Genomic DNA, 23,042 nt, shown 5'->3' with positions numbered 1-23,042 from the left:
TTCATAAACATCTTTACTGAAGAAACCTCCTCAAAGGCCATGCTAAAAATGAAGATTTGACCAAAGACAAAACAAAACCAACACCTCTGTTTGACCAAAGACATCATACAGAGAGTCAAGGCAACAGCCCGGGAGTAATGTGTGTTAACCAGACAGACAGACTTTAGATGCAGAATATATAAAGAGCTACTAAGAAAGAAAGAAAATGGCAGACAGCCCAGGAGGGAAATGGTCAAAAGAACTGAACCAACACAAAAGAGAAATACAAATGGCCAGTACCCTTGGGAAATCTTACTAGCTTCACTAGTAACCAGGCACGAAAAGGCTCCTCTGCAGCTGGGCACTGAGAATCTGCACAGCCTGAATGGAAGGGAATCTGGATGAATCAAATACCGTTACAAAGGCACTTCCCCTTCAGCCCAGTGATTCACTTCCAGGTACTTCTCTCACACATGTGAAATGGCGTGTGGACAAAGACCTTCACTCCAGCTTTAGATGTAGGAGCAGGAGGGGCCTGGGTACAGAACAAGACGGCAATGGTAATGGAAGGTGACTCAGCTGTCAAAAAGAATGAAGCAGCTTCCTGTGCACAGATCTCTAGTACAAACTTTAAAAAGCCACTGATAGAGCCATATACAATATGATCCCATTTGAGGAACAGGAAAACCTCCAGTCCAGGTCCCCACATCCACGTAGGGAATTTCATAGAGCTCCACACTGCAATCATTCGCACCAAACCTCCGTAACACCTCCCTCTGCAAAGGGGGACAACAGTCAAGGGCAGATTTCCAAGAAAATTATTTTCTCTTCGTATCCTTCTTTGCTCCTTCAATGATTGTTACAGTGAAAGCAGTCCTTTTTACCTGTAGAATGAAGGGTCAAGGGTCTTTTTCAACAGATTCAGGGCACAGGAAGGAACACACCTGCCCTTTTTAAACCATGAATGACTCACAGTCTGGCCTGGGGAAGTAGGGGAGAGAAAAACTGACTTCATTTCATGGGCTGCAGTTTCCTCGCCTAAGAATGAGAACAGTCTGTCTCGTCTTAGCGGGCTGCAATGAGGGTTCAGGGCACTAATCCACGTGTGTAGAAGAGGCGGCGCTGGCACTCCACCGGCCTCTCGCTTCACATCCGCTCGGCGCCCACGGAGCCCCGTCACTTGGCCTGCTTGAAGCTCCTCCTGGCAGTGGCCGCCACCTCCCCACCATCTGGGTGGGTCGTGCTGGCCGCTGACAGTCCTGCCCCGCCCTGGGCTGTGCCAGGCTTAGGGGAGATGGTGTTCCTGTACCTACATCCTCACGTGCCAGGGGAGACAGAAAGCAGCGCGAGGGGGAGAGAGACACTGCTCTAAGAAGGAGGCGAGTCACACAGTCCGAGGAGCTGGTCAGAGGCGCTTTATTAAGGGGGTGCCTGGATGTCCAGCAGTGGCTATAACCTGCGGAGAGAAGCAAGCGGGCTGAGGGGGCTGAGGGGAGCTGGCGCCCACGCTCTTCCCCGCCTGACACCCTCCTCCTGGTTCTGGCCCTGCTGGTTCCGGGGGATCTGCTGCGCTCTGCTCAGGGCCACTGCTCAGGGCCACCAGGAGGCTGCCGACCCTCTTCCAGGCCACCAAGGTGCGCTGCTGGGTTTGGGTGGCCCTGGGAGGCGGCTGGGACCCCGGGAAGAGGGTCTGTTTCCTCCTGTCAGGCTAGGGCTGCTGTGGCAGGGGAAGGGCAGGGGCCTGCCAGAAGGGCGGTGCTCACTGGATCTCGCGGAAGGCTCGCTTCTCCACAAGCTTCACTTTGTACTTGCGCTTGAACCTGGGGAAGGGAAAAGACCGTGGTCAGAGACCAGCACCGCCACCAAACAGAGGGAGGTCCCAGCGACCCGCCCCCAGGCGCCCCCGCGCTCACTTGGCCCTCTCCCGAGGCTCGATCATGTTTCTTCTCTGGAAGCTCTTGAACCGGTCCCGGAGGATGTTGCCCTCAGGCTGCGGGACAGGGAGGGACCTGAGCATGGAGCCCCGAGGGCCGCTGACCTCTCCAGGGGCCCGGCCAGGGCCCAGGCCCCTGCTGCTGCCCTCAGCCGAGGCCTCCACTCCGGCCTCGTGTCTGACCCTGTGCTCAGCCTCGGGGACCAGCAGACCTGCCCCGCGGGCCGCCTGAGCTGGGTTTTGAGGGATGGACAGGAACGAGGCTGGTAAAGATGTGGAAAAGGGAATGAGAGGCGGAGGGCAGCAGGCCAAAGCCACAGAAGGGCGTTCACTGGGCTCAGGAGGAGCTGAGCGTTCTCCCAGGGTGCTGGGGAGCCACGGAAGGTGCAGAGCAGGGGAGGCACAAGGTCAGGTCTGAGCTTGGGAAGACCCTCTAGGATACCGAGGCAGGAGGAGCTCGGCGACCAGGGTAGCGGGTCTGGCTGAGAGGAAATGCCCCCCAAGTGTCACAGGCTCAAGCCCTCAGCCCCCGCAATCCCCCGTCAGGACCCTGTGCCCTCAGCCCCCAGGCGCTGGCCCAACCGGCCCAGCCCAGGGCTAGCCAGGGTGTCGCCCATGGCCCTGGGGGGCACGGGGAGCAAGGATGGGTGTCATCACCGGACACAGGGTCTCCCTACAGCACTCCATCCCACCACACACACACCTTCAGGGTCCTGAGGGAGTCAGACAGCTCTGAGCTCAGCTGCACGTCGATGTCGGGGGCCTGGTACCTGAAAACACAGGTGAGGGGTGCACAGGGGGTCACCAGTGGCAGGGGGAGGCCCCCCAGGAGGGACGCAGCCAGCGTCCAGGCCGGGAATTCCAGGACGAGGGCTTGGGGACCCCACCGGGGCCTCACTTGAGTCGCCCCAGCCTGCGGGGCTTGTCTGCCTCAGCCAACCGCTGCGCCCGCCGCCGCTCCCGCCGCCGCGCCAGCTCTGCCAGCCACCGCGCCACCTGGGCCTTGATCCCACGCAGCCTGAAGAGCTCCTGCTGCCGCAGCCGGGCGGCCCGCACCGCGGCCTGCTGCACCCGCTGTGGGGACAGAGCAGGGACAGGGGTCGGCCTGAGCCCCCCCGAGGCGCCCCCAACGCCACCTCTGCCAGGAGGCCCGCGCTGACCGCCCCGCTCCCAGTCCCGAAGCGCCACAGCTCGTTACTTCGCTGCAGTTTCCTAGGACTGGCTGGCATCGTGTTTCTGCCTGTGGTTCGTAACTCCCCCCTACCCCACAAGGAAGCACCTCCGGCGGCAGGGACCGTCTAGGGGCCCCCACTGTATCCTGAGCCAGAGGGGCGCCTGACAGCTGCGGGCCCCCGAGAGCGTGAAACAGCAGGCGGCAAGACAAACACCCCAGAAAGAGACGAGGGGGAGCCCGAAAGACGCGGGCCACGGGGAGGGCAGCCCCTGGGGGCTCACCAGCGTCCGCGCCGCCTTCTCCCGGCGCCGCTGCTGCTCCGTCTTCTTCTCCACGGTGGCCATGCGGCTGGGCATGGACGAGTCTGCAGCCCCTCCAGCCTCGGGGTCCTCGCCCTGGTCAGAGTCCCCCTCCCCGTCCGACTCCTCCAGAAGCCCCTCGCACATCTCCTGGAACACAGACTCCTGGGGCAGGGGAGGGGGTCAGGGCCAAGGTGAGGCCGGCGGCGGCGGGGGGGGGGGGGCGGTGTAGGGCTCACCTGGGTGGCAGCCTGCTCCGCGGTGGGCAGGGCCAGCTGCCGCTCCAGCTTCTCGGCTTCCTTCTGCCGCTGCAGCTCGACCTCGTGGGCCGCCAGGAGCAGGGTCTGGGCAGGACGGGCACGGGGGTGAGAACAGGCTCCCTGCCCTGGCTCCTCCTCCTCTCCGTCTCCAGACCCAGGGGCTCAGCCCACCCCCCACGCAGCAGCTGCGGTGGGGGAAGCACCTGCTAGTCCTGCCCCACCTGCCCCGTGGGGTCTGTGAAGCCCCCCAGGCCCTACATGTCGGGGGCTTCCTTTTATGTGAAAGGTCCAGGATTCGCAATTCCTCAGGCAGGAAACAGATTAGAGGCTGCGGGATTGGGGAGCAACTGCCTGAGGGGCCTGACATGCCTGAGGTGACAACATGCGCTGAAATGACCGCGGGGGCGGCTGCACCGCTGTCGATCTCCTAAGACCTGATGAATCTGAGGCTTAAGTCAGATGAACTCTGTGACGTGCGAGGCGCGTTTCAACAACGCTGTTTTGACAGTCTCCTCACCCCCAGCCCCCACGCCTCCCCCCAGCACCCTGGCTCGCCCCGCAGGCTGCCCAGTCCACGGGTGAATGCCCGACTCGGCGGCAACCTCCGCCTTTTGCCGCCGCACACGAGGGTTCTGTTCTGCAGCTGCCATCCAGCCCTGCTCAGCTGAGGAATGCTGCCTCCCGCCCCCAGCGGCCAAGAGGCCTTCACACACGAACACGCTGCGCGAGCCCCGGCGAGCGCCCTGCACCCGTGCCGCGCTCAGCCATCCCCATCCCCGGGTGACACTTCACTGGCTTGTGGCGCTTTTGTCTGCTAATGTATTCTTTAAAACTTCTGCACCTCTGTCCCATGCACTTCCTGAAAGATGTAGCAGTCTCTCAGTAGGTCTTTGCACCTACTGCTCCCTCTGCCAGGAAAACCCAACTGCCCTCCTCCCAGAGCAAACTCCTCCTCATCCTTCAGTCTCAAGTCAGATGTCCCTTCCTCCAGGAAGGCCTCTCTGACTTCCTATGGTGGTTTGGACTTGTCTACACCCCAGAACACGTTCCTAAACTTAATCCACTCCGGCAGGTGCGAACCCGCCCTAGGTAGACCTCTGATGAGGTCACGTCAGTTAAGGTGCGCTACACCTCAGTCAGGACTGGTCTTCATCCTGTTAGTGGGATCAGCTATAAGCAGAAAGGAATCAAGACAGAGAAAAAGCCACAGTAGGAGCCGCCAGAGCTGAACATCAGTGGAACCTGGAGGGGAGAGGCCCAAAGAGGCTGCCACGTGTGCTGCCACGTGACAGAGGCGGCCAGGAGCAAGGACCAGCAGCAGCCAGCCGCCAGGCTGCCTTGCCGACGCCCTGCCTTGGACTTCCTCGAGGCCTCAGCACAAGCACATCAACCGTCACCGCTCAGGCTGAACCGCTGCGGGGCATGTGCTTGAGCAGCCGAGGAAGCCAAAACCTGCCCAAGGCCGGGTGAGACCCGTGACGGGGCCCTGGTCCCTCGGGCCCACGAGCCCAGCTCTGCCCACCCGGGGCCGTCACGGGCCCCGGGAAGAGGCCCAGGCCCCGAGGAAGCAGCCGGGGTGGGTGTGCTGACAGGGGGACCCAGGCTGCCTACCTGGTGGTCCTCAAAGGACGGGTGGTAGGAGGCCCCGGCGGGCGTCACCTCCACGGCGGGTGCCTGGGAGGGCTTGCTGTGGAGATGCAGCGGCCGCTGGAGGAAGACGAGCAGACACAGTCAGGCCCCGTGCCCTGTGCCTCACGTTCTTGCAGCCGCAGCACTGAGACTCGAGGCTGGCGGCAGCAGGAGGCTGGGGCTGCAGACGGGCTGTGCACCCACAACCACAGAGCCAGGGGGCTGCCCGCGGGAGCCAGCGCCCGCGCCATGGAGCAATTCCCTGTCTTCCTGGGAAGAGCCCCACGGCGCCCCTCAGGTGGGGGGGGACGCTTTTGAAGGCACACGACAGGGGGGTCCTGACTTGGTTTCCCTTGTAGCCGTTCCTCACAGCAGGCATGGCAGCGCGTGCCGGGCACGGGAGAGTTCCTTGGCCACCAGAGCCAGGCCTCATGCGCAGAGGGCTGAGCCCAGCACCTTCTAGAGCCTCGCTGCTCGGCGTGGCCCGTGGACCCAGGAAGCCTGTTAGACACGCAGAACCCCAGGCCCCGGAGCACTGGAAGTTCCAGCGGCTCCGCGCGGCTCAGCAGAAGCCTGGACGACCCCCGGACGTCACCACCCACAGCCGTCTCCAAGTCCTGGCACTCCCACCCGAGGGCGACCTGGGCCAGCACCCCTACCCCAGCCCCCCGCCGTCGCACACTTGGCCTCTAAGGCCTGTGGCTGTGCCCGCCTCCCCACACCTGCCCCCCACAACCTGTCTCCCAGACACCCCCCATCTGGCCTCTCTTCCCCTCTCCTCCCTCCACGCCGGCCTCCACGCTCTTCCCGGAACATGCTGGTCCCTTCACAGGCTTCGCGCTGCCTGGAGGCTCTTCCCTGGGCACCTGCACAACCCACTCCTCTCCTCAGGCCTCGGACCCGGTTAGTACCAACCGCTTCCCCACAAGGGCGTCCCCAACCCCCGTCCAGCCACTGCACAACACGCCGCTGTGCTCGCTGGTTTCCTGTCCCCCAGCTAGACAGGAGCGTGTGAGGACGATGCCCCCGTCCTCTCTGCTCCCCGCTATACCCCCAATAGTGCCCAGGATGGAGAAAATGTTTGTCTTCTGTTAAATAAATGAAATTGTACCCTGGAGATTTAAAAGCATCTCCACTTGAGTACTCTGGGTTCGGAGAGCTCCTGAAGGCAATTATGGGAAACTGAAAGAGCTACTGCTTCTATCACACTTGCGTGGGCAGCTGACTTTGCACACGTTAACTCTTTATATTCACCCGAACCCCCTGCCCCCTGACAAAGGAAGAAGAAACGATGGCCCGGAGAGCTCGAGGTGCCTCTGTAGCACACACATGCCCAGCCACGGGGACAGATGGCTCTGAAAGGCGGACTCCAGAAGCCACGTGCCCGCTGCTCCCCCGCCACTCCGCAGATCTCAGTGCCCTTCCAGACACCTCACCTTGACTCCTTTCTTCTTGGTCTGCTCCAGGAAAAAGGTGTCCTGGCCAAGCAACGGCTGGTCCAATGGGTCTGCGGAGACAGGGACAAGAGGCTGGGGGCGGGGGGGGGGGGGCGCATTCCAGCCAGAGAAAGGGGCGTGTCCCTCGGGGTTCTGCCCCATCCTTCATCATTTCACAAATGATGGCACTGACACCAAGGGAAGGACAACTGCCAGACCCCAAGGGGCCTCGAAGGACAGGCAAACCAGCCTGCCAACAGGAGCCAGAAAGCAAGGGAGAGTCAGGCTGAGGGGCAGGTGCCCCAACCACTGAGGAAACTCAACACCACTGTGAGACAGCTGAAGCCACACCCACAGAGCCCCTCAGACATGGTGCTCCTGTGCAGTGCACCACGCACACAACTGCACAGGTGGCCCTGTCCCCTCCCCACAGGTGAGAGTGGGTCACTCACTGTTTGGGGCCCAGAGATCGTAGAAGGGCCGCTCCACGGTGTCCTGAGGCCCAGGCCTGGTCTTGGTCACGGGAGGGTGGAGGAGCCGGGCCTGGGCCCTGCGCACCTCCCGGGGCAGCTCGCCCTGCTTCGCCAGCCTCTCCCATAGCTGCTCTTTCCGCTTAAGCTTCTTGGCGTTGGGGACCTGGTGGGCGAGGATGCTGGGTGGGGAGGGGCAGCACAGGAGCAGCAGGTGAGGCAGCGGCTGGAGAAGTGGCCTGGTCCCCCTGCTCCCCCATCGCCCCTGCAGCAGCTCTCCAGCATCTCCCTCCCTGCATCCTCCAATGCACAGCTGCTCAGGGCCCCTCCCAGCCCTCCCCTGCCCCCGAGTGGCCTCCAGACCCAGTAACACAACGTCTCCTAGGTCCTCACCCTGGACAGCCTCTAGGCACCTCACACTCATCCTGTCACAAGCAACCTTAGCATCACCCCCACACCCACTCCGCCTCCAGAGCGCCCCTCAGGGGCGGCCACCTGCCCACGCTGTTCCCTGTTCACCTTGTCCTGGACCTCTCCTTTCCCCTCCTCCAGCGGTCGGTCAGAAGCCCTGTCTGCCCCTGAACACGGCTCCCCCCAGACCCCCTCCATCCCCCAGCCTGGCCTAGGCCCCCAGTGGCTGTCTGGGCTGCGGACCCTGACCTCCAGGCTCCCGCTTTCCAAAGCCCAAACGTGATCCCCTCCCCTCTGGCCCCAACCCTAACCCTCCCCCCCAAACAGCCCTCGCCCATCCCCCATGCCATGGAATTCCTTTAGGGCCAAGAAGTGGGTGGGGGCTGCTACAGAGAAGGGCATGGGGCTGGTGGGACAGCAGGGTCTGGGGTGGCGGGACACTCACTCTTTGGGGGCAGGGATCTTAGATGTGTTTTCAAGGATGAGGTCAACCCGCAGGGGTTTCTTGAGGAGCAGTGACTTCTTCTGGCCTTTGGTCCTTTTCTTGCGCTCTGGGAGTGGGAGAAAGGGGAGGAGTCAAGGCCTCAAGCCTCCCCAGTGCTGGAGACACCCCCCTCTACTGATGCCATCGAACCTGCAGCCCAGGGCACACCTGGACATCTCCAGGTTGATCCCAGCTCCCGCCTGACAGAAGAGGCCCCCCCCAAGGGAAGGGCCAAGGGTGCCCGAGCACTGCCCTCCACCCCACCTGCATTCTGGACCAGCAGGAGGGAGGTCCTTTGCTGGGGACACAGAGGGGGTCAGAGCCGTGGCCTGCACATGTGGGGCTCCCAGATGCAGCGGGGAAAGGCCGCAGGAGGGACCCACAACATTTAAACAGATAGACAGCAAGCTGTCAGGTGACACTGAGGCCCACAGGCTGGGTGGGAAACGAAAGAGAACTGGACTTAGGATCCAGGATGGCTGATTTCCAGCACAGCATTCTCTCCCTTATACTTCCAAAGCCTAAGGGCTAAAAGCAAGGACTCTGGAACGAAACATACTAGGCCTGAATCCTTACCCCTCTATAGCCCAGAGGATCTCGTGTAAGGGATTGCTCCCCTATGCCTCAAAATGAGAATACGAATACCTACTCCCCCCCATAGAACGGTTGGGAGAACTTAACTAGAAAGTCCAGAAATGACCCTTAGCTCGCTTTCTAACCCCTCCTTATGGCAGATGGCTTTTTCTATTTCTTCTTCTACATCTTACATAAATCCTATTACTCAATGAAGCAATCCCTGACTCACTGCAGGCCCACTTGTTTCATCAGATCCTGGTGTTGCTATTTGGCAAATCAAAACAGGCAAGCTAAGACTAGTTTCTTACCTATTCATTAAAATAGATTTTTTTTTTCCATTAAAGGAAATACCTTGTAAGGATAAAGGACCTGATTCTTCAAAGCGGGTTCTTAACCTTATTCTGCAAGTTAACTGCAGACTCGCTTTCTAGCCTACTCATCTCAGGAGACCGCTGCCTGGTTTAAATGTGCACTGAAATCTCTAAGGCTCCAGAAAATCTGATTTCTTTAAGTCAGCCTTTAACGTACTTTCTGCTCATTGGAGACCATATTAATTATATTAGAGAAAAAATGCCTCGGCAAGTGACTAAATAGATTCTTCCAAGTTAGGTTATTCATACAGATGTCCTCCGAGGCTGGCGATTCTACATAAGGAAATATTACTTTAAGGGTACCACAAAACCCCCTCCTCACCTTTCTCCTTTGGGCCAGTATCCACGAAAAACAGTTTTTCATTGGGAGCCTCTGACACCAAGCCACTGGAGACGGAAATGCAGAACGTCAGGCAGAGACTTTTGGGAAGGATCAGATTTAACCCGTTGGGCCCTGCCCTCTTTCCACCAAGGGACCCTTCCGTACTAAAACCTGACTTCTCAGTTTACCAGTACCTAAAACTTCAAACTCCCCAAGCTAGTGCTGCCAGATAAAACTACAGAACACTCTGAATTTTCAATAACAAACATCTTCTTAGTAGAAATAAGTTGCACACAACAGGTATCGTAACACAAACGCGTCCTGCCTCCCTCCCCCAATTTTCCCAGACACACGTGCCCCCACTCCCGGCCGCGCACCCGGAAATCCCGCCCCACGCACCCGCTCGTGCGCTCCTGTAGCCGCACGTCCTCCAGGAACTGGTCTACTTCCAGCCCCAGCGGCTCCTCCGCGAGCCGCCGCCAGCCCCGCTTTCTGTTTCTCGGGCCTCGGCGGCGCCGCCTCAGCGCCGGGTCCACCGAAGTGGGCCGCAGCCCCAGAAAGCCCGAATCGGCCGCGCTTTTCGGGCACGGCCTCCCACCGCCGCCACTGCTTCCCGCCGCCATCTTGTCAAAGAAAGAGTTCTCTTTCCGGCGCCCAGAATTCCCGTTTGGGGTCTGCGCGCGCAGGTCTCCCGCCTTCTTCAGTGACGTATTTCCTGCATCCGCCATCTTGGTACGGTGGCTGGAGCGGCGAAGGGGCGAGGAGGCTGCCATCTTGGTAAGGGCTAAATGGCTCCTCCTCCCTCGAGTCTGCGCTGCAGAACCTGCAGAGTTGTGGCGGCCGCGGATTCTAGGTCCTCGGCTCTCGCCCTAAACAAAACACCTTTCCTAGCGACCCGAGGTCTTTGCTCAAGAGGGCTGTTTTTGTTTTTGAGGGTTATTATTTTTTATTCTCGTTTTCTTAAAAAGGAAAAACCGAATCATTAGTGGCAGATTCGGCACGAGACGCGTTCCAATCAAGGAACATCTGGCCTCTCGAAATGCACCAAGCCTTACATCCTGGGAATCAAAGAACGCTAGGAATGTCGAGGCTGGAGGCACAGTACGTAAGGTTGGAGGAATGTTTACAAACGTAGGCTAGTGGAAACCCTAGAAGTGCAATTTCCGTAACTTGGCTGTGCCTCAGTTTCCCCATCTGTACTTCGGGGGTGCTGACGCCTCCACCTCACACGATTATTGCGAAGGTTAAATGTGGTGGTCGACGTTAGGCGCGGGAGACTGTGCCTGGCACCCAAGCGTTGCCCCTGCTACCGCCTCGCCCCCACAGACTTCGTCCGTGAATCAACTGGTCTTCGCTCCAGACAAATAAGGAAGGAAGCTCCGGCCGTGGCAGCCATCCCGAGGGACCCAGGGCCTCGGGAAGCGAGTCCCCGAGCCATAAATGGAATAGGCACAGAGAGGGAGGGCGCCAGGCGGGGGCCACACAGCGGAGCTCCGGCGAGGGCCGGGCGCGGGGCACACCAGCCTGCCCGGCTCGCGCGTGGCCGCCAGGGGGCGCCGGGGCGCCGCGGAGGGGGGCGCGCGCGGGCGGGGCGTGCGGGGCGCGGGCCGGGGACCCCGCCCGGGGCGCGCGAGTGTGGGGGTGCGAGGGCCCCGCGGGCCTCGGCGGCCGGGTCACCTCCTCCCCTCCAGGGCGGCGGGCACCGCGGCGCCCCCGCCCGCCCCTGCCCCACGCCCCGGTTCCCAGGCCCCCGCGGCGGGGGCGGGATGTCCCGTGGGGGGAGCGGGCCCCAGAGTTAAGTTTTCTTCGGAAAATATTTCGCTCTGGCCCCCGGCCCGGGCCTGAGTCACTGGCTCGGCTGCTCTGAGTCATGCACGCTCCACCCCGGCCCGGGAACCCGGCGAGGCGCCCCGCCCCGCGCCCTGTCCCCAGGGAGCCCCCCCCCAGCCCCCAGCCCCCCCAGGCCAGCGTCACGCGGGGGAGGGAGAAGCCTCGGCTTTGCTTTATTCGCTCCATCGCTCGCTCGGTGGGAATACGAGTCCTCCCCGGCCCCTCCCAGCCCCGGGGCAGGGTCGGCCGTGGGGGGCGTGGGGGTCCCAGCCAGCTGCCTGGAAGGGGCCTCGTGCCTCGTCCCCCATCTTTTCCCCGGGTCCCCTGCCAGGGTCAAGCACGAATGTGTGGTGAAGGCAGGAAAAGGCGTGGGGGACGAGTGGTCCCTTTGGGGGGGGGGGGAATGTAGCACCAAGAACCACCCCCAACGGCCTCCCTGCAAGTGGTGGGGTCAAGGGAAAACCCTCCTGCCAGGAGGGACTGCAGTTAAATACGGACCGATTGGGGGGGGGGTCCCAGCTGTGGGGCGCCTGCGTGGCAGGGCCAGCATTCCAATCCAGGCCCGGGGTGGGGGTGCGGTGTGGGGGGACAGAAATACGCCCTTGGGGCACAGCCTGGAAGGCGCAAGGATGGAAGGGGCTTTCCTAGGTGCTCGGGGATCCTCGGTAGAGAATCGGCTATGCCCAGGGGGAGGGGGCGTTCTCCGAGCTGGGGGGGGGGGGCGGGGGTCCAGTTGCAGCAGCAGAAGGAAGGGTTTCTCTCCCAGATGAGCCCCAAAGGTCCGGAGGCCTGAGGACGTGGGCAGGGGTCCTTGCTGGCTGGGCGGGAGGAAGCCGGCCAAGGGGGCTTGTCTGCTCGTCAACCAAGGGCTGCTCTTTTGTGGGGAGACTTAGGGGCCGGGCAGCCTGGTTAGGGCTGGGGTGTGGTGGGGGTGCTGGCTCTCCCATGCCCTCCCCTCCTGAGAGTGTCAGCAGCACCTGGGCAGGCAGATTCATCTGTGTTGTTCTCTGCTGTAATCCCCAGAGCCTAGAAAAGGCCAAGCACAGAGTAGGTGCTCAATAAATATTTGAACGACAAGCAAGGCTGGAGGCCTGCGTGGGGTGCCCAGGTGTAGGTGAGGGCAGGGGCGTCAGGACAGGGGGGCGGTGAGGCCTTGTCCCTCCCCGGGGTCCCCACCCGACACGGCGCCCCAGGTGTCTGGGAGAGGGTGGGGGGCAGGGCGGGCAGGCAGGGAGCGTGAGGGCCAGGGAGGCGCGTGCGTGCAGCAGGCCAGCGCGGGGGAGCCACGGCCAGGCCGGCGAGAGGGGGGCCGTGGGCGGCGGCGGGCTCACTCGGCGGAGCCCTTGTGGCGCCGCTTGGAGGGCGGCACGAGGCGCCGCGGCAGGTTGGCGGGCAGCCCGTGGCCCTCGAGCTTGGCCTCGATGAGGTGGCTGGCCAGGGCGAACTCCTCGTCGTCCAGCATGCCGTCGCGGTCGACGTCGCTCAGCTTCCAGATGCGCCCCAGCACCGAGTTGGGGAGCTTGGTGCCCACCATCCAGGTCTTGGCCTTGGTGCCGCTCAGCTTGCCGTCGGCGGGCGCCAGGTTGTAGAAGATCTCGTCGTACTTGGACTTGTCCTTGGTCACCACCCACTCGGCCTCGTCGTCCGAGCCCTCCTCACCGTCCTCCAGGGCCTCGTCGGGCCCGCGCTCCACGAAGGGGCCCATGTGGGTGCCCTCGAAGGCGCCCCCCTGCACGCCCGCCTCGGTGCTCTCCAGCTCCTCCTGGCGCAGCAGGGGCATCAGCTTGGCGATGTCGTGCGTCAGCATCTCGTCGAGCGCCTCCAGCAGCTTCGGCTTCAGCGAGTGGAACTTGGTGAAGTCGTGCGCCATCAGCAGGTCCTGTGGGGGGGGGGGGACGGGCCAGGAGGGGCGGGGAAAGGGGACGGTGAGAAATCAGAGCTCGCCCAGGACAACTAACGAGGAGGTGAGGGCGGGCAACGACCATACGGAGGAACCGAGGGAGGCCACAGCTGCCCGCAAGAGCCCCTCTCACTTAGAGGTGGAGTGGGCACCACCAGCCCAGAGCGCTCAGGACTGGGGGTGAACCGTGGACTGGCGTGGACGTCCTGGTGGTCCACAGGCCGCTTATGACACCAGCGATGGAAGAGATTATCACCCATGTGGAGGCAGTGGGCACGGAGGCGCTGAGGGCGGGGAGCGGGAAAGCAGGGCATACGGGGGCGTTTGGGGGACTTGGGAATTGTCCTGAATGACACTGCAACGACAGATACAGGCCACAGTCAATCTTGTCATAACCTACAGAATTGGGTGGGAGACTGTAAACGAAACCTTACTCCACACTTAGCGACAAGGCTCCAAAATGTGTTCATCAACTGCAATGCCTGTACCTCACTAATGAAGGATGTTGTTACTGTGGGAGGTGTGGGGAGCGGGGCATATGGGAACCCCGTGTATTTTTTATGCGACATTTGTATAATCGAAGTATCTCTAAAAATAAATAAAATAAAAAGAAATCGGGGCCGCCATCGCTGGGGCCCGGGGACCGCCTGGGAAGCTCGGGAGCAGCTGCGCACCGAGTGCGGACGTAGCTGAATATCGGAACAAGCTGTTGGGCAGTGACCACGGGAAGAGGCTCGCGTGAGTCCCAGGGGCCCTCCCACGGTGCCAGCCTCGCCCCCAGAATTCCTGGAGAGCAGAGAGGTGGGGGCCCCGGATGGCTCAGAGGAGCAGCCCGTTGCCAGTGGGCCGGATGTCAGGGGTCTGCCATCAGGTGCCGCTCCCAGCACTCACCCCGGCTGCCCGCCAGTGCCCCTGCCCTTAGACAAATGAAGAAAACGGAACGTCCGCCTCCACCACGGCCGCACCCCGCGGAACAGGCTAAGCGGCCAGCTGCCAGATCTGGAGGTGAGATTTGGAAAGGCCGGACTGCTCAGGGCCCCGGGCCCCCAGGAAGCCATTCTGAGCTCGCCAGCCGTGGGCGAGGGTCTGCTGCCGTGCCCCGGGAGTCCCCGCAGAGGCTTCACCTCTGGGCACCACGGAAGTTTCCTGCCACTGTGATCATAAAGGGGCGGGGCTGGGCGGCCCAGCTTCCAGCCCAGCTCTGCTGCTGCTACTCGGGCTGTGCGTCCTCGGGCAAGCACCTACACCTCTCTGCGCCTCGGGTCCTCCCGTTTGTGAAACAGGGTGACCACAACGCCCCCTCGTGTGTTCATCTCGATGAAGCACCCTGTGCACGTCAGCTGCTATTTCCCCAACCGGGATGACGTCGCCAGGGGCGCCAGGCAATGTGGGGAGCCGTTTCTGATGGCCACTGCCCCGGCCTTGGAGCCGCTCGGCTTGCCGTCGGCGGGCACAGGGATGTGGGAGATCTCGCTGTATTTGGACTTGTCCTGAGTCACCACCCACTTGGCCTCGTTGCCCGAGGCCTCCTCGCTCTCCCCGGCGCTGAAACCCCAGGGCTGTGAGAGGAGCTGCAGTCCCCTGCAGCCCCTCGTGCCCTCTTCCTCAGTGTGGGATCTTAAGGCTCCCGGCTGCCAAAGGACAGGCGGCGCTTCCCAGCCTCCTTGCAGCCAGCCCTGGCCTCGTGACTAAGCTCTGGCCAATCAGGTGTAAGAACAAGTTGCACGTGCAATTCCTTGCCCTGTCAATACGGTAGCCCCTAGCCACCTGTGCTTGTTTAAATAATTAATTAAAATGAAGCACATGGGGAGCTGATGTGGCTCCAGCGATTAGAGTGCCAGCCTCCCACGTGGGAGGTCCCGGGTTCTGTCTCCCGTGCCTCCTGGAAACAAAACCTAACAAACGAAACAACCAACTCAGGGGACCGATGTGGCTCAGTAGTTTAGTGCCAACTTCCCACTTACAAGGTTCTGGGTTCAATCCCTGCCCCCTGCTACCTCAAAAAAAAAAAAAAGAAAAGATTAAATATAATTTAAAATGCTTTTTTTTTTTTTTCAGTTGCCCCAGTCATATTTCAAGGGCTCAACAACCATATGAGGCTAGTGACTACCATATTGAACAGTGGGACATAAAATATTTCCATCATTATAGAAAGCACTATTGAATAGCACTGTTCTAAGAAGTGGCCTTAAACAGAGACTATACCCATCTCTTCTCCTTTCCCCCCTGCCTCTTGCTGGCTGGATATAGATGCAATGGCCAGAGTTTCAGCAGCCATTTTGTACCATGAGGTTTCCTTAGGCCTGGAGGAGAAATAAGACAGGAGAAGAATAGAGACCTGGCTCTGTAAAGCAGCAAATTAGACCTGGACCAACTTCCAAAGATTTGATGAGGGAGAGAAATCTGTCTTAATTATACTCCTATCATTTTGGGTTTTCTCCTCACTCACCTATCCTAAGTCTTAAAACCACTGTTCTGTGGAACCATTTGTGGAAGATGCTTTCCAGAATCTACTGCCCATCCCTTCAGCATTTTTTTTTGAGGTACCAAGGCCGGGGATTGAACCCGGGACCTCATATGTGGGAAGCTGGCACTCAACCACACTGGCCACACTGCCTCCCCTGAGTTGTTTTTTTCGTTTGTTGATTGGTTGTTTAGTTTTTAGGAGGCACCAGAAACCCAACCCAGCACCTCCCGTGTGGGAAGCAGGCGCTCACCTGCCTGAGCCACATCTGCTTCCCTCCCTTCAGCTTCTGCTGAGGCCCCAGCCTGGAGCCCCTCCTCCTCTCTCCCCCTCCGGGCAGCCCCCCACCTGCATCTTCTGGCAGTCGGGGAAGTCCCCCGGGGAGATGTGGTGCTCCAGCTGGATCTTAGCGAAGATGACGGGCAGTTTCAGGATCAGCTGCTTCTTCTTGTTCTCCTTCCCGAACACGGACGGCATCTCCTTCTTCAGGTAGCTGATGATGTAGGCGTGCACCTGCGGGAGAGCGGCGCTGTCATCCGAGCACCCATCGGAGTCACGGGGGGGTCGTTAAACACAGGCCGCCGGCCCGGCTCTCAGTAGGTCTGGATGGGGCCTGAGAACCTGCATTTCTAGGAAGCTCTCAGGTGATGCTGAAGCCGGCCCGAGGGGAGGGGAGAGGCCGCGCTTTGAGAACCACCTCTTCTCGCCTCCTCTGGGTCACCTCCGCCCCTCCCTGGCCTCAGCCCCCCTAAGCCGTCCACTCCCAAGCGTGCATACCAGCCTCTCCCCGCAGTACCTGCCTCCTCCACATTCCGAGACAGCTCCCCGTGCTCCCCGTCTCCGCGCCCTCCCCGGCCACCCGAGGGCCCGCTCACTCAGCTCTGCCCGGCCCTGAAGAGGCCCCCCCACCCCACTACCCCTTCAGGCCCGAAATCTGGAGGGCCTCCTTGACGGGAGCCCCCCAGCCCTCCCAGCCCCAGCCCAGCCCGCAGGGGGGAGAGCCCTGCTCCCCTCTTCGGCGCTCCAGCCTCAGTGGCCACCCCCCAGCCACGGCTCGTCTGCCCGGGTCAAGCATCGGGCGCCCCGCCCTGCCCCTGCCTCTGCCCCCTGCAGCCTCTTCTCCACGGGGCAGCAGCCCGAGGGTTTTAGAAACGGACAGAGGCTCCAGCCGCTCTCACTCCAAAGGCGGAATCGCTTCCCACCCAAATGCAGCACACCTGCCCTTCCACTCGCGTTTCCTCCCGCGCGGACCCGGGGGTTTTTAAGAACCTACAAGAAATGTGCTTTCGCACTGCCTGAAAGGGGGAGAGAATCGGCGCCACCTCTCTGAAGACAGACACCGGGGAGATGTGCAAAAACGTAAAATTGGGCCACTCTTCGGACTAATTTGGGGAGGGGGATTTTGAAAATAAATTTTCTTTAAATGTTTTCTTTAGGTTTACAGGTATAAGGGTTCATTATTGCTTTTAAATGAAGTGTTAATCATATCAATCATTCTACCAATGTTAATTAATATAAATTAATATCATCAACAAAAAATAAACGTTAGGTGATGAATACATTACAATAAAGTTCAATTACACAACCAAAAAAAATCCTTCACTTAGTTTCAACTTCTAATATGATAAATAGTGATAAGATTTAAGCCATGTAAATACAAGCTCTCTGGGGCATCAGTTTTTTCAGGAGGTACCTGGGGCTGAGCCGGGACCTCGAACACGGGAGGCGGGCACTCCACCAGTGGCCCACAACCACTCCCTCCATCATTTTTCAGTGTAAAGAAGTTCTGAGACCCGAAGGTTTACGAGCTGTTGCTTCACGTCATTTGCCTCCTGCCAACATCGGCCACGTCCTCTCACTCCCCTCCTGTTCACTGCAGCTCCCTCACTGCCTCTTCCTTCTACCAGCATGCCGGCAGCTTCCTGCCCCAGGGCCTTTGCATGCACGGTTCCGCTGCCTGGTTCTGCCCAGTCTTCCAAAGCCAGCTCCCTCAGCTTCCTGGAGACATCACCTCCTCACAGAGGCCGTCCCCACGCAAAGCAGGTGCCCCAACCTCCCCCCCCCCCATTATTTGATCATTTGTCATTACTGTATCTGTTGATTTACCTATTCTGTCTCCCTCCATCACAATATGAGATCCAGGAGGGCTGGGCCGGGGCTTTTCCCTGTCTCCCCAGCACAGGGGCAGTACGCATGGCAAGCACTCAAGAAATTTTTGTGGAATAAACCAATGAACTTGAGGATTTTGGAACCATAGATCTTATAAAATATATATATATATGTGAAGAGGGAGGGCAGGATAACGGGTGTTGGTAGGTCCCTTTTTCTTTTTTTTAAAGGCGGTTTAATAATTAAAAATGGGAAGTGGATGTGGCTCAAGCAATTGGGCTCCTGCCTACCACACAGGAGGTCCCTGGATGGGTTCCCGCTGCCTCCTAAAGAAGACAGCGAGCTGGCGCAACGGACAGGTGCAGCAAGCTGACACAACAAGACGATGCAACAAGAGACACAAGAAGAAAAACACAACGAGAGACACAACAAAGCAGGGAACCGAGGTGGCTCAAGTGATTACGTGCCTCCCTCCCGCATGGGAGGTCGCAGGTTCGGCTCCTGGTGCCTCCCAAAGAAACAAGGAAGACAAACAGACACAGCAAGTGCAAACAACGAGGGGGTGGGGAGAGACAAACAATAAACATAAATCTTAAAAAAATAATTAAATATATCTGCTTATATAAAAAGAATCTGCCTGGAAAAGGCACACACACATAAAACTGGTTATGGGGGTTGCCTCTAAGGAAAAGATCCTGAGCGCTGGCAGGGGGCACGGAGTGGGAGCCCATTTTACAAAGGGTGGGTGTTTAATGTTTAACCACGGGAGGGCCTTACGTTTTCAATTAAAAAAACAACATTCAATTCCTTTGATGTCTCACAGGCTAGAATGCTGGGAGTCTGGGGGCCCCTGGCAGGCTCTGAATCCTCATCTCTGCTCACCCTCTGCCATGTCCCAGCCATGCGTTTTCTTGCCCCAGGGCCTTTGCACCTGCTTTTCCTTCTGCGGGGGTCCTCCTTCCCCCAGATCTCCGGCCAGCTCACCCTTGCGCCTCCTGATCCTTGCTGGGATGTCACGGGCTCAGCAAGGCCCTCCCCGGCCTCCTCTCTGTCCCTCTCCTCTGCTTCATTCTTCACCATCGCTTCAGCCCTCCCAATATCTGCCTCTCGGCCACCTTCCTGGAATCACCCCTCCTTGCAGCTGTCACTTCCGGCGAAGGGCAGAGCTGGAGGGACTCACCCAACACCCTCCTTCTCAGAGGGGGAAACTGAGGCACAGAGCGTGGGGTGGGGAGGTTCCCGAGGGAGTGGGGGAAGGCCTTGTACCTTTCAGGAGAGCAGAGGGCAGGTAAAGGGCGTGGGCTACGGAGTCGAGTGGGCGGGGGGTGGGTGGTCGGGGCGGGGGGCATCAGGCCAGGTCACGCTGACCCCCGGGCGCCGCGCTCAGGAGTCTGGGTCCGAGCCGCACTGGGGAGCCACGGATGGATCCCCCAGAAGGGCGGGAGGGAGCGGCCCGAAGTCCAAGCCGCCAACCCGGGACGGGGAGCGGCCGGGGGGGCGCAGGGCCCGCGGCTCCTTGGGGGCCAGCCGAGGGGGGGCGCGAGGCGCTGATGGCTTTTCCAGAGAGGAAGCGGGGGAAGGTGCCAGGAAGAGATAAGGGGGGCGGGCTGCGCGGCGGGGGCGCGTCCCGGGCTCCGGGGTTTGTCCGGGTTTCCGGCGCCGCCCCCCGCCCGCCCGGGGCACCAGGTGTCCCGGCCACCCCGCTCCCACCCCGCTCCCACCCCGCTCCCGAGGCCCACGCGCCGCAGGGGGCCACCAGGCCGGGCCCGGGGGAAAACGGGGTGAGCCAGGGGAGCCGGAGGGAGCCGGGCGGGAAGCGGGGAGGGGAGAGGGGAGGGGGGAGGGAGGCGGGGGGGGGGGGCAGGAGGGGCAGGAGGGGCAGGGGGAAGAGGGAGGGGGCAGGAGAGGGAGGGCAGCGGGGGCGGGCGGCGCGGGGCGCAGGCTCCGGCCCCGCAGGGGAAGGTGCAGGCCAGGCCCGCCGCGCCCGCTCCTGAGCGGGATTCCTGGGGGGGGGGGTCTGACTCACCCCTCTCGGCCGCTCTAAACCAACACCGCGGGCTCCTCACCTCGCAGCGCCTCCCGCCCGCCCCTGCCGGCACCCAGCCCGCCCCCGCCCGGCCCCGCGGCTCCTGAGTCAGTGCTCCCCGTGCTCTCCGTGCTCCTCGTGCTCCCAGTGCTCCCCGTGCTCCCCGTGCTCCCGCTCCCAGTGCTCCCAGTGCTCCCGCTCCCAGTGCTCCCGCTCCCAGTGCTCCCCGTGCTCCCGCTCCTCGTTCTCTCCGTGCTCCCAGTGCTCCCACTCCCAAGGCCCCGGCCGGCCTCTCCCGCCTCCAGCCCCAGCCTCACCCCCCACACCAGCTCTCCGAAGGCAGCTGGAACTCCATCCTGTGTGTCCCCCCCCCCCCCCCACTTTACACTCCGCCAGGGCTCCCCAGGCCCCGCTCCTCACCGCAGCCGCAAAGCCGGGGGGGGGGGGTCCGACCCCCACCCGCCTCCCCGCCCGCCCCACCGTGCTCTCCGCGCCTGCGCCTGCGCGCCCGGGCACCTGCAGTCCCGCACTTGTTGGTCCGACCGCCCTGGCACCTCATTTCCTGCTCCAGGTCTCAGCCCCCTGCCCTCTCCCCCGAGCAGCCCCCCACCCCCTTCCCAGCCCTGCCCACAGCAGACTGGGAGAGCCTGGGAGAGCGTGGGAGAGGGGGCTGGGCCCGTCCCGGTCCCAGGCCTGGAGGAGGTTTTGTTGAACGTGAGTGTTTGCTGAATGTCAATCATCCAGTAAATATTTACCCAGCACCTGCTCTGCTCCCGAGGGGAGGCCGCGGCAACCCTGCAGGATCCCCGACTCTGGCGCTTAAGTGAGAGCCGGGGAGACGATCGACTGGAAACCCAGTGAAGGAGAGCGTGGGTCCACATAAAAGGGAGGGCAGGGAAGGTCCCCGCGCAGGTGACACTGCGGTGGCAACTCGGAGGAAGTGAGGAGGGAGCCCTGTGGGTCCCTAGGCGCCAGAGCCGGAGAGAAGGGCTCCAGGGGGACAGCAGCCGGCGCAAAGGCCCTGCGGGGGGACCCAGTGTGGCCGCAGCTCAGCGAGGGGCGGGGGCAGGCGTGGGGGGTGAGGACAGCAGGGGAGGCGGGAAGAGGGGCCCAAGGCCTCGGCGACGACCTGGCTCCTGCTGGAGCCCCCAGCCTGGGCGCAGAGGGGGGCCCTCCCACCCGCTGGGCAGCAGGAGCTGCAGGCCGGCGTCCCGGGCCAGACCCAGCTCGGGAGGATCAAGTCCTGGGGGGGGGGGAGGCGGTGGGAGGTGGGAGGAGCGCCCCCCCACTCGGGCCCCGCGGCTCACCCGCACCAGCCGGGCGCGCTTCACCAGGTCGTTGAGCTTGCGCAGGGCGGCGTGGCGCGGCAGGCCCTGGATGTCGCGGAAGAGGTCCTGCTCCTCCAGCTCGAAGAGGCGCCGGTTGTCGGGCACGAGCAGCGGCTGCGCCCAGAAGGAGCCGATGTAGACGCGCAGCACCTCGGGCGTGCCCACCACCTTGCCCAGCGCCCACATGAGCGCGCCCGTACACGCGCATCAGCTGCTGCGTCTCCACCAGGTCGGCCTTGTTGAGCACCACGCGGATCTTGTCCTCGTGGCCGCGCAGCGCGCCGATGGCCTCCGAGAACTCGTCCGAGATCTCCAGCTTGTGCGCGTCGAAGAGCAGGACGATGAGGTCCACGCGCTCGGCGAACCAGCGCAGCACGGCCGGGAAGTCGTAGCCTGGGGGGGCCGGGGCGCGGGGACAGAGTCAGCCCCTCCGCCCCCGCCGGGGGAGGGCTCCGTGGCTTCGGGCCGTGCAGACGTTCAGGTTGTTAACTGGTGAAACCCTTGTCCACAGGAAATAGCCAAAGCCGGAGGGTGTCCCACTGCTGGGGTCGCCCGGCCCCCAGAGGGCCCCCAACACCCTGGCCCCAAGCCCTCAGGCCATCTGGCCAGGTGTGCGTTACCAGAGCAATCACACTGCACCCCTTTAGAAGAAATTAATCCTGGGGAGTGAATTTGGCTCAGTGGTTGACCACCTGCCTCCCATATACAAGGTGTGCTGGGTTCGATCTCCAGTACCTCTTTAAAGAGAAAATGAATCCACTCCATTCAGCAAGTATTAGTGATGCCAAAATATTGAGAGGTTTCCTAAAGGGACCCCCCATGATTCTCTGCCCATCCCCCCACCCCTCTCCCTGGGACCCCAGGATCTCCCCAGCATCCTGCGAGGAGCTAACGCACACCTGGCCCTGGCAGAGGTGGTAAGGCACACCTGGCCACAGCAGATGTGCACGACTTGACGTTCATTTAACAGATTTACTGAGAACCTTCTCTGGGCTGGGTCCTGTCCCAGATGCTGGGGGAGCCACAGAAAACACCCAGACGAGGTCCCTTGCACAGCACCCATCCCAGCGGTTGTTTGGCGCCTGTGTTCATTCATTCACTCATCCCTGTCACCATTCAATTCCTCATTCACTCATTCACCAAGGCGTTGGCGTTTGCTTGGCCACTCACTGAGGCATGAGTTCATTCAACTGCTGCCACTCGGGCAAGCAGAGGCGGAGACCCCCTGACCTGGCAGCCAGCAAGCCCTGGCGTTGAAGCCTTGTCTGCGCCACCCCCACCCCGGCTGTGTGACCTTAAACAAGTGGCTCAACCTCTCTGAGCTTCTGCTTCCTCTTCTAAAAAGTGGAAATCGTAACAGGACCTAACTCATAGGGCTGGTGCACAGGTTAAAAGAACATAAATGAGTTAAAGAGCGCACACACCGTTTTCAGCTGGCATTGGCCCGTACCCGTAACATGGGTAAGCAGGATGGCATGTAAATTAGCCCGCAGGAGAACTGAACAAGGCTAGTTTTGTGCAGGCCGGGCACCGCGGGAGCCAGGCGTTCTCCCATTCCCCCAGCGCGCTAGGGACGCGGCGGTGGCAGACAGCGCCGCCCTGTCCTCCCAGTCCACTGGGGGCTGGGATGGGGGAGTCCAGAGGGGGTGCCTGATCCAGACCGGGGGTGGGGGGCGGGGGGCTTCCTGGAGGAGGCGCCGTGGAGCGCGACCCTGGGGCTGAGGGGTGGCCTTGCAGCGGCGCAGTCAGGTCTGACTCGGGCTGCCCAGGTCGGGTCCCTGCCGCTGTCTCCCGCCTCGGCTACGATCAAGGCCATTTCCACAGACCCCTGTTCATCAGGGCTTTTCAGCAAAACGGTCGCAGGCTCAGTACCCGTGGGGCTAAAATCCCAGAGCCGGTGCCACTGTCCTCTGAAACGCTCACCTCCCGCGTTCTACCTAACGAAGCTGTTCCGCTTCTCAGTGCTCAAGCGCGCCTCCCGCCACGCAGGGCAGCCACGGCAGCGGGCACGCACGTGCCAGTGCGTGTACCGCAGAATCAC

At 61.4% G+C, this 23,042-nt stretch overlaps 2 protein-coding genes and 1 non-coding gene across 4 annotated transcripts; all 3 read right to left on the bottom strand.

Annotated features, from left to right (window-relative positions):
- Positions 1-586: 586 nt before the first annotated feature.
- NOP53 (NOP53 ribosome biogenesis factor) lies at positions 587-10,132 on the bottom strand. 2 transcript variants are annotated; one of them, XM_058280499.2, is made up of 13 exons: positions 9,744-10,132; positions 9,345-9,409; positions 8,037-8,142; positions 7,163-7,362; positions 6,711-6,781; positions 5,257-5,352; positions 3,625-3,729; positions 3,368-3,550; positions 2,811-2,986; positions 2,616-2,682; positions 1,893-1,969; positions 1,743-1,799; positions 587-1,435 (listed from the first exon to the last, which is right to left on the bottom strand). In XM_058280499.2, exons 1-13 carry the CDS (start codon positions 10,115-10,117, stop codon positions 1,429-1,431), a joined length of 1,584 nt encoding a protein of 527 aa, XP_058136482.1. In that variant the 5' UTR covers positions 10,118-10,132; the 3' UTR covers positions 587-1,428. The 2 variants fall into 2 exon arrangements, with proteins under 2 accessions (XP_058136482.1, XP_012382561.2); XM_012527107.3 differs by lacking the exon at positions 587-1,435 and having other exon boundaries at positions 1,739-1,799.
- LOC111765344 (small nucleolar RNA SNORD23) lies at positions 2,466-2,575 on the bottom strand. Its single transcript, XR_002797717.1, has one exon. It is a non-coding gene; the product is annotated as a small nucleolar RNA SNORD23 (small nucleolar RNA).
- A 1,192-nt stretch (positions 10,133-11,324) lies between the features above and the next one.
- Positions 11,325-21,416, bottom strand: EHD2 (EH domain containing 2; the record flags this gene model as incomplete). Its single annotated transcript, XM_004463348.5, is given in 4 exon segments — positions 11,325-13,053; positions 15,887-16,051; positions 20,981-21,196; positions 21,198-21,416. Coding segments are annotated over 4 exon segments (1,152 nt in total), but the record flags the coding sequence as incomplete, so codon positions are not given.
- Between the last annotated feature and the right edge of the window lie 1,626 nt (positions 21,417-23,042).

The sequence above is a fragment of the Dasypus novemcinctus genome, chromosome 18 (assembly GCF_030445035.2).
Source record: "Dasypus novemcinctus isolate mDasNov1 chromosome 18, mDasNov1.1.hap2, whole genome shotgun sequence".
Classification (NCBI taxonomy): Eukaryota; Metazoa; Chordata; class Mammalia; order Cingulata; family Dasypodidae; genus Dasypus; species Dasypus novemcinctus.
The sequence above is the reverse complement of the archived record's forward strand: the minus strand, read 5'-3'. Positions and strand labels throughout refer to the sequence as shown.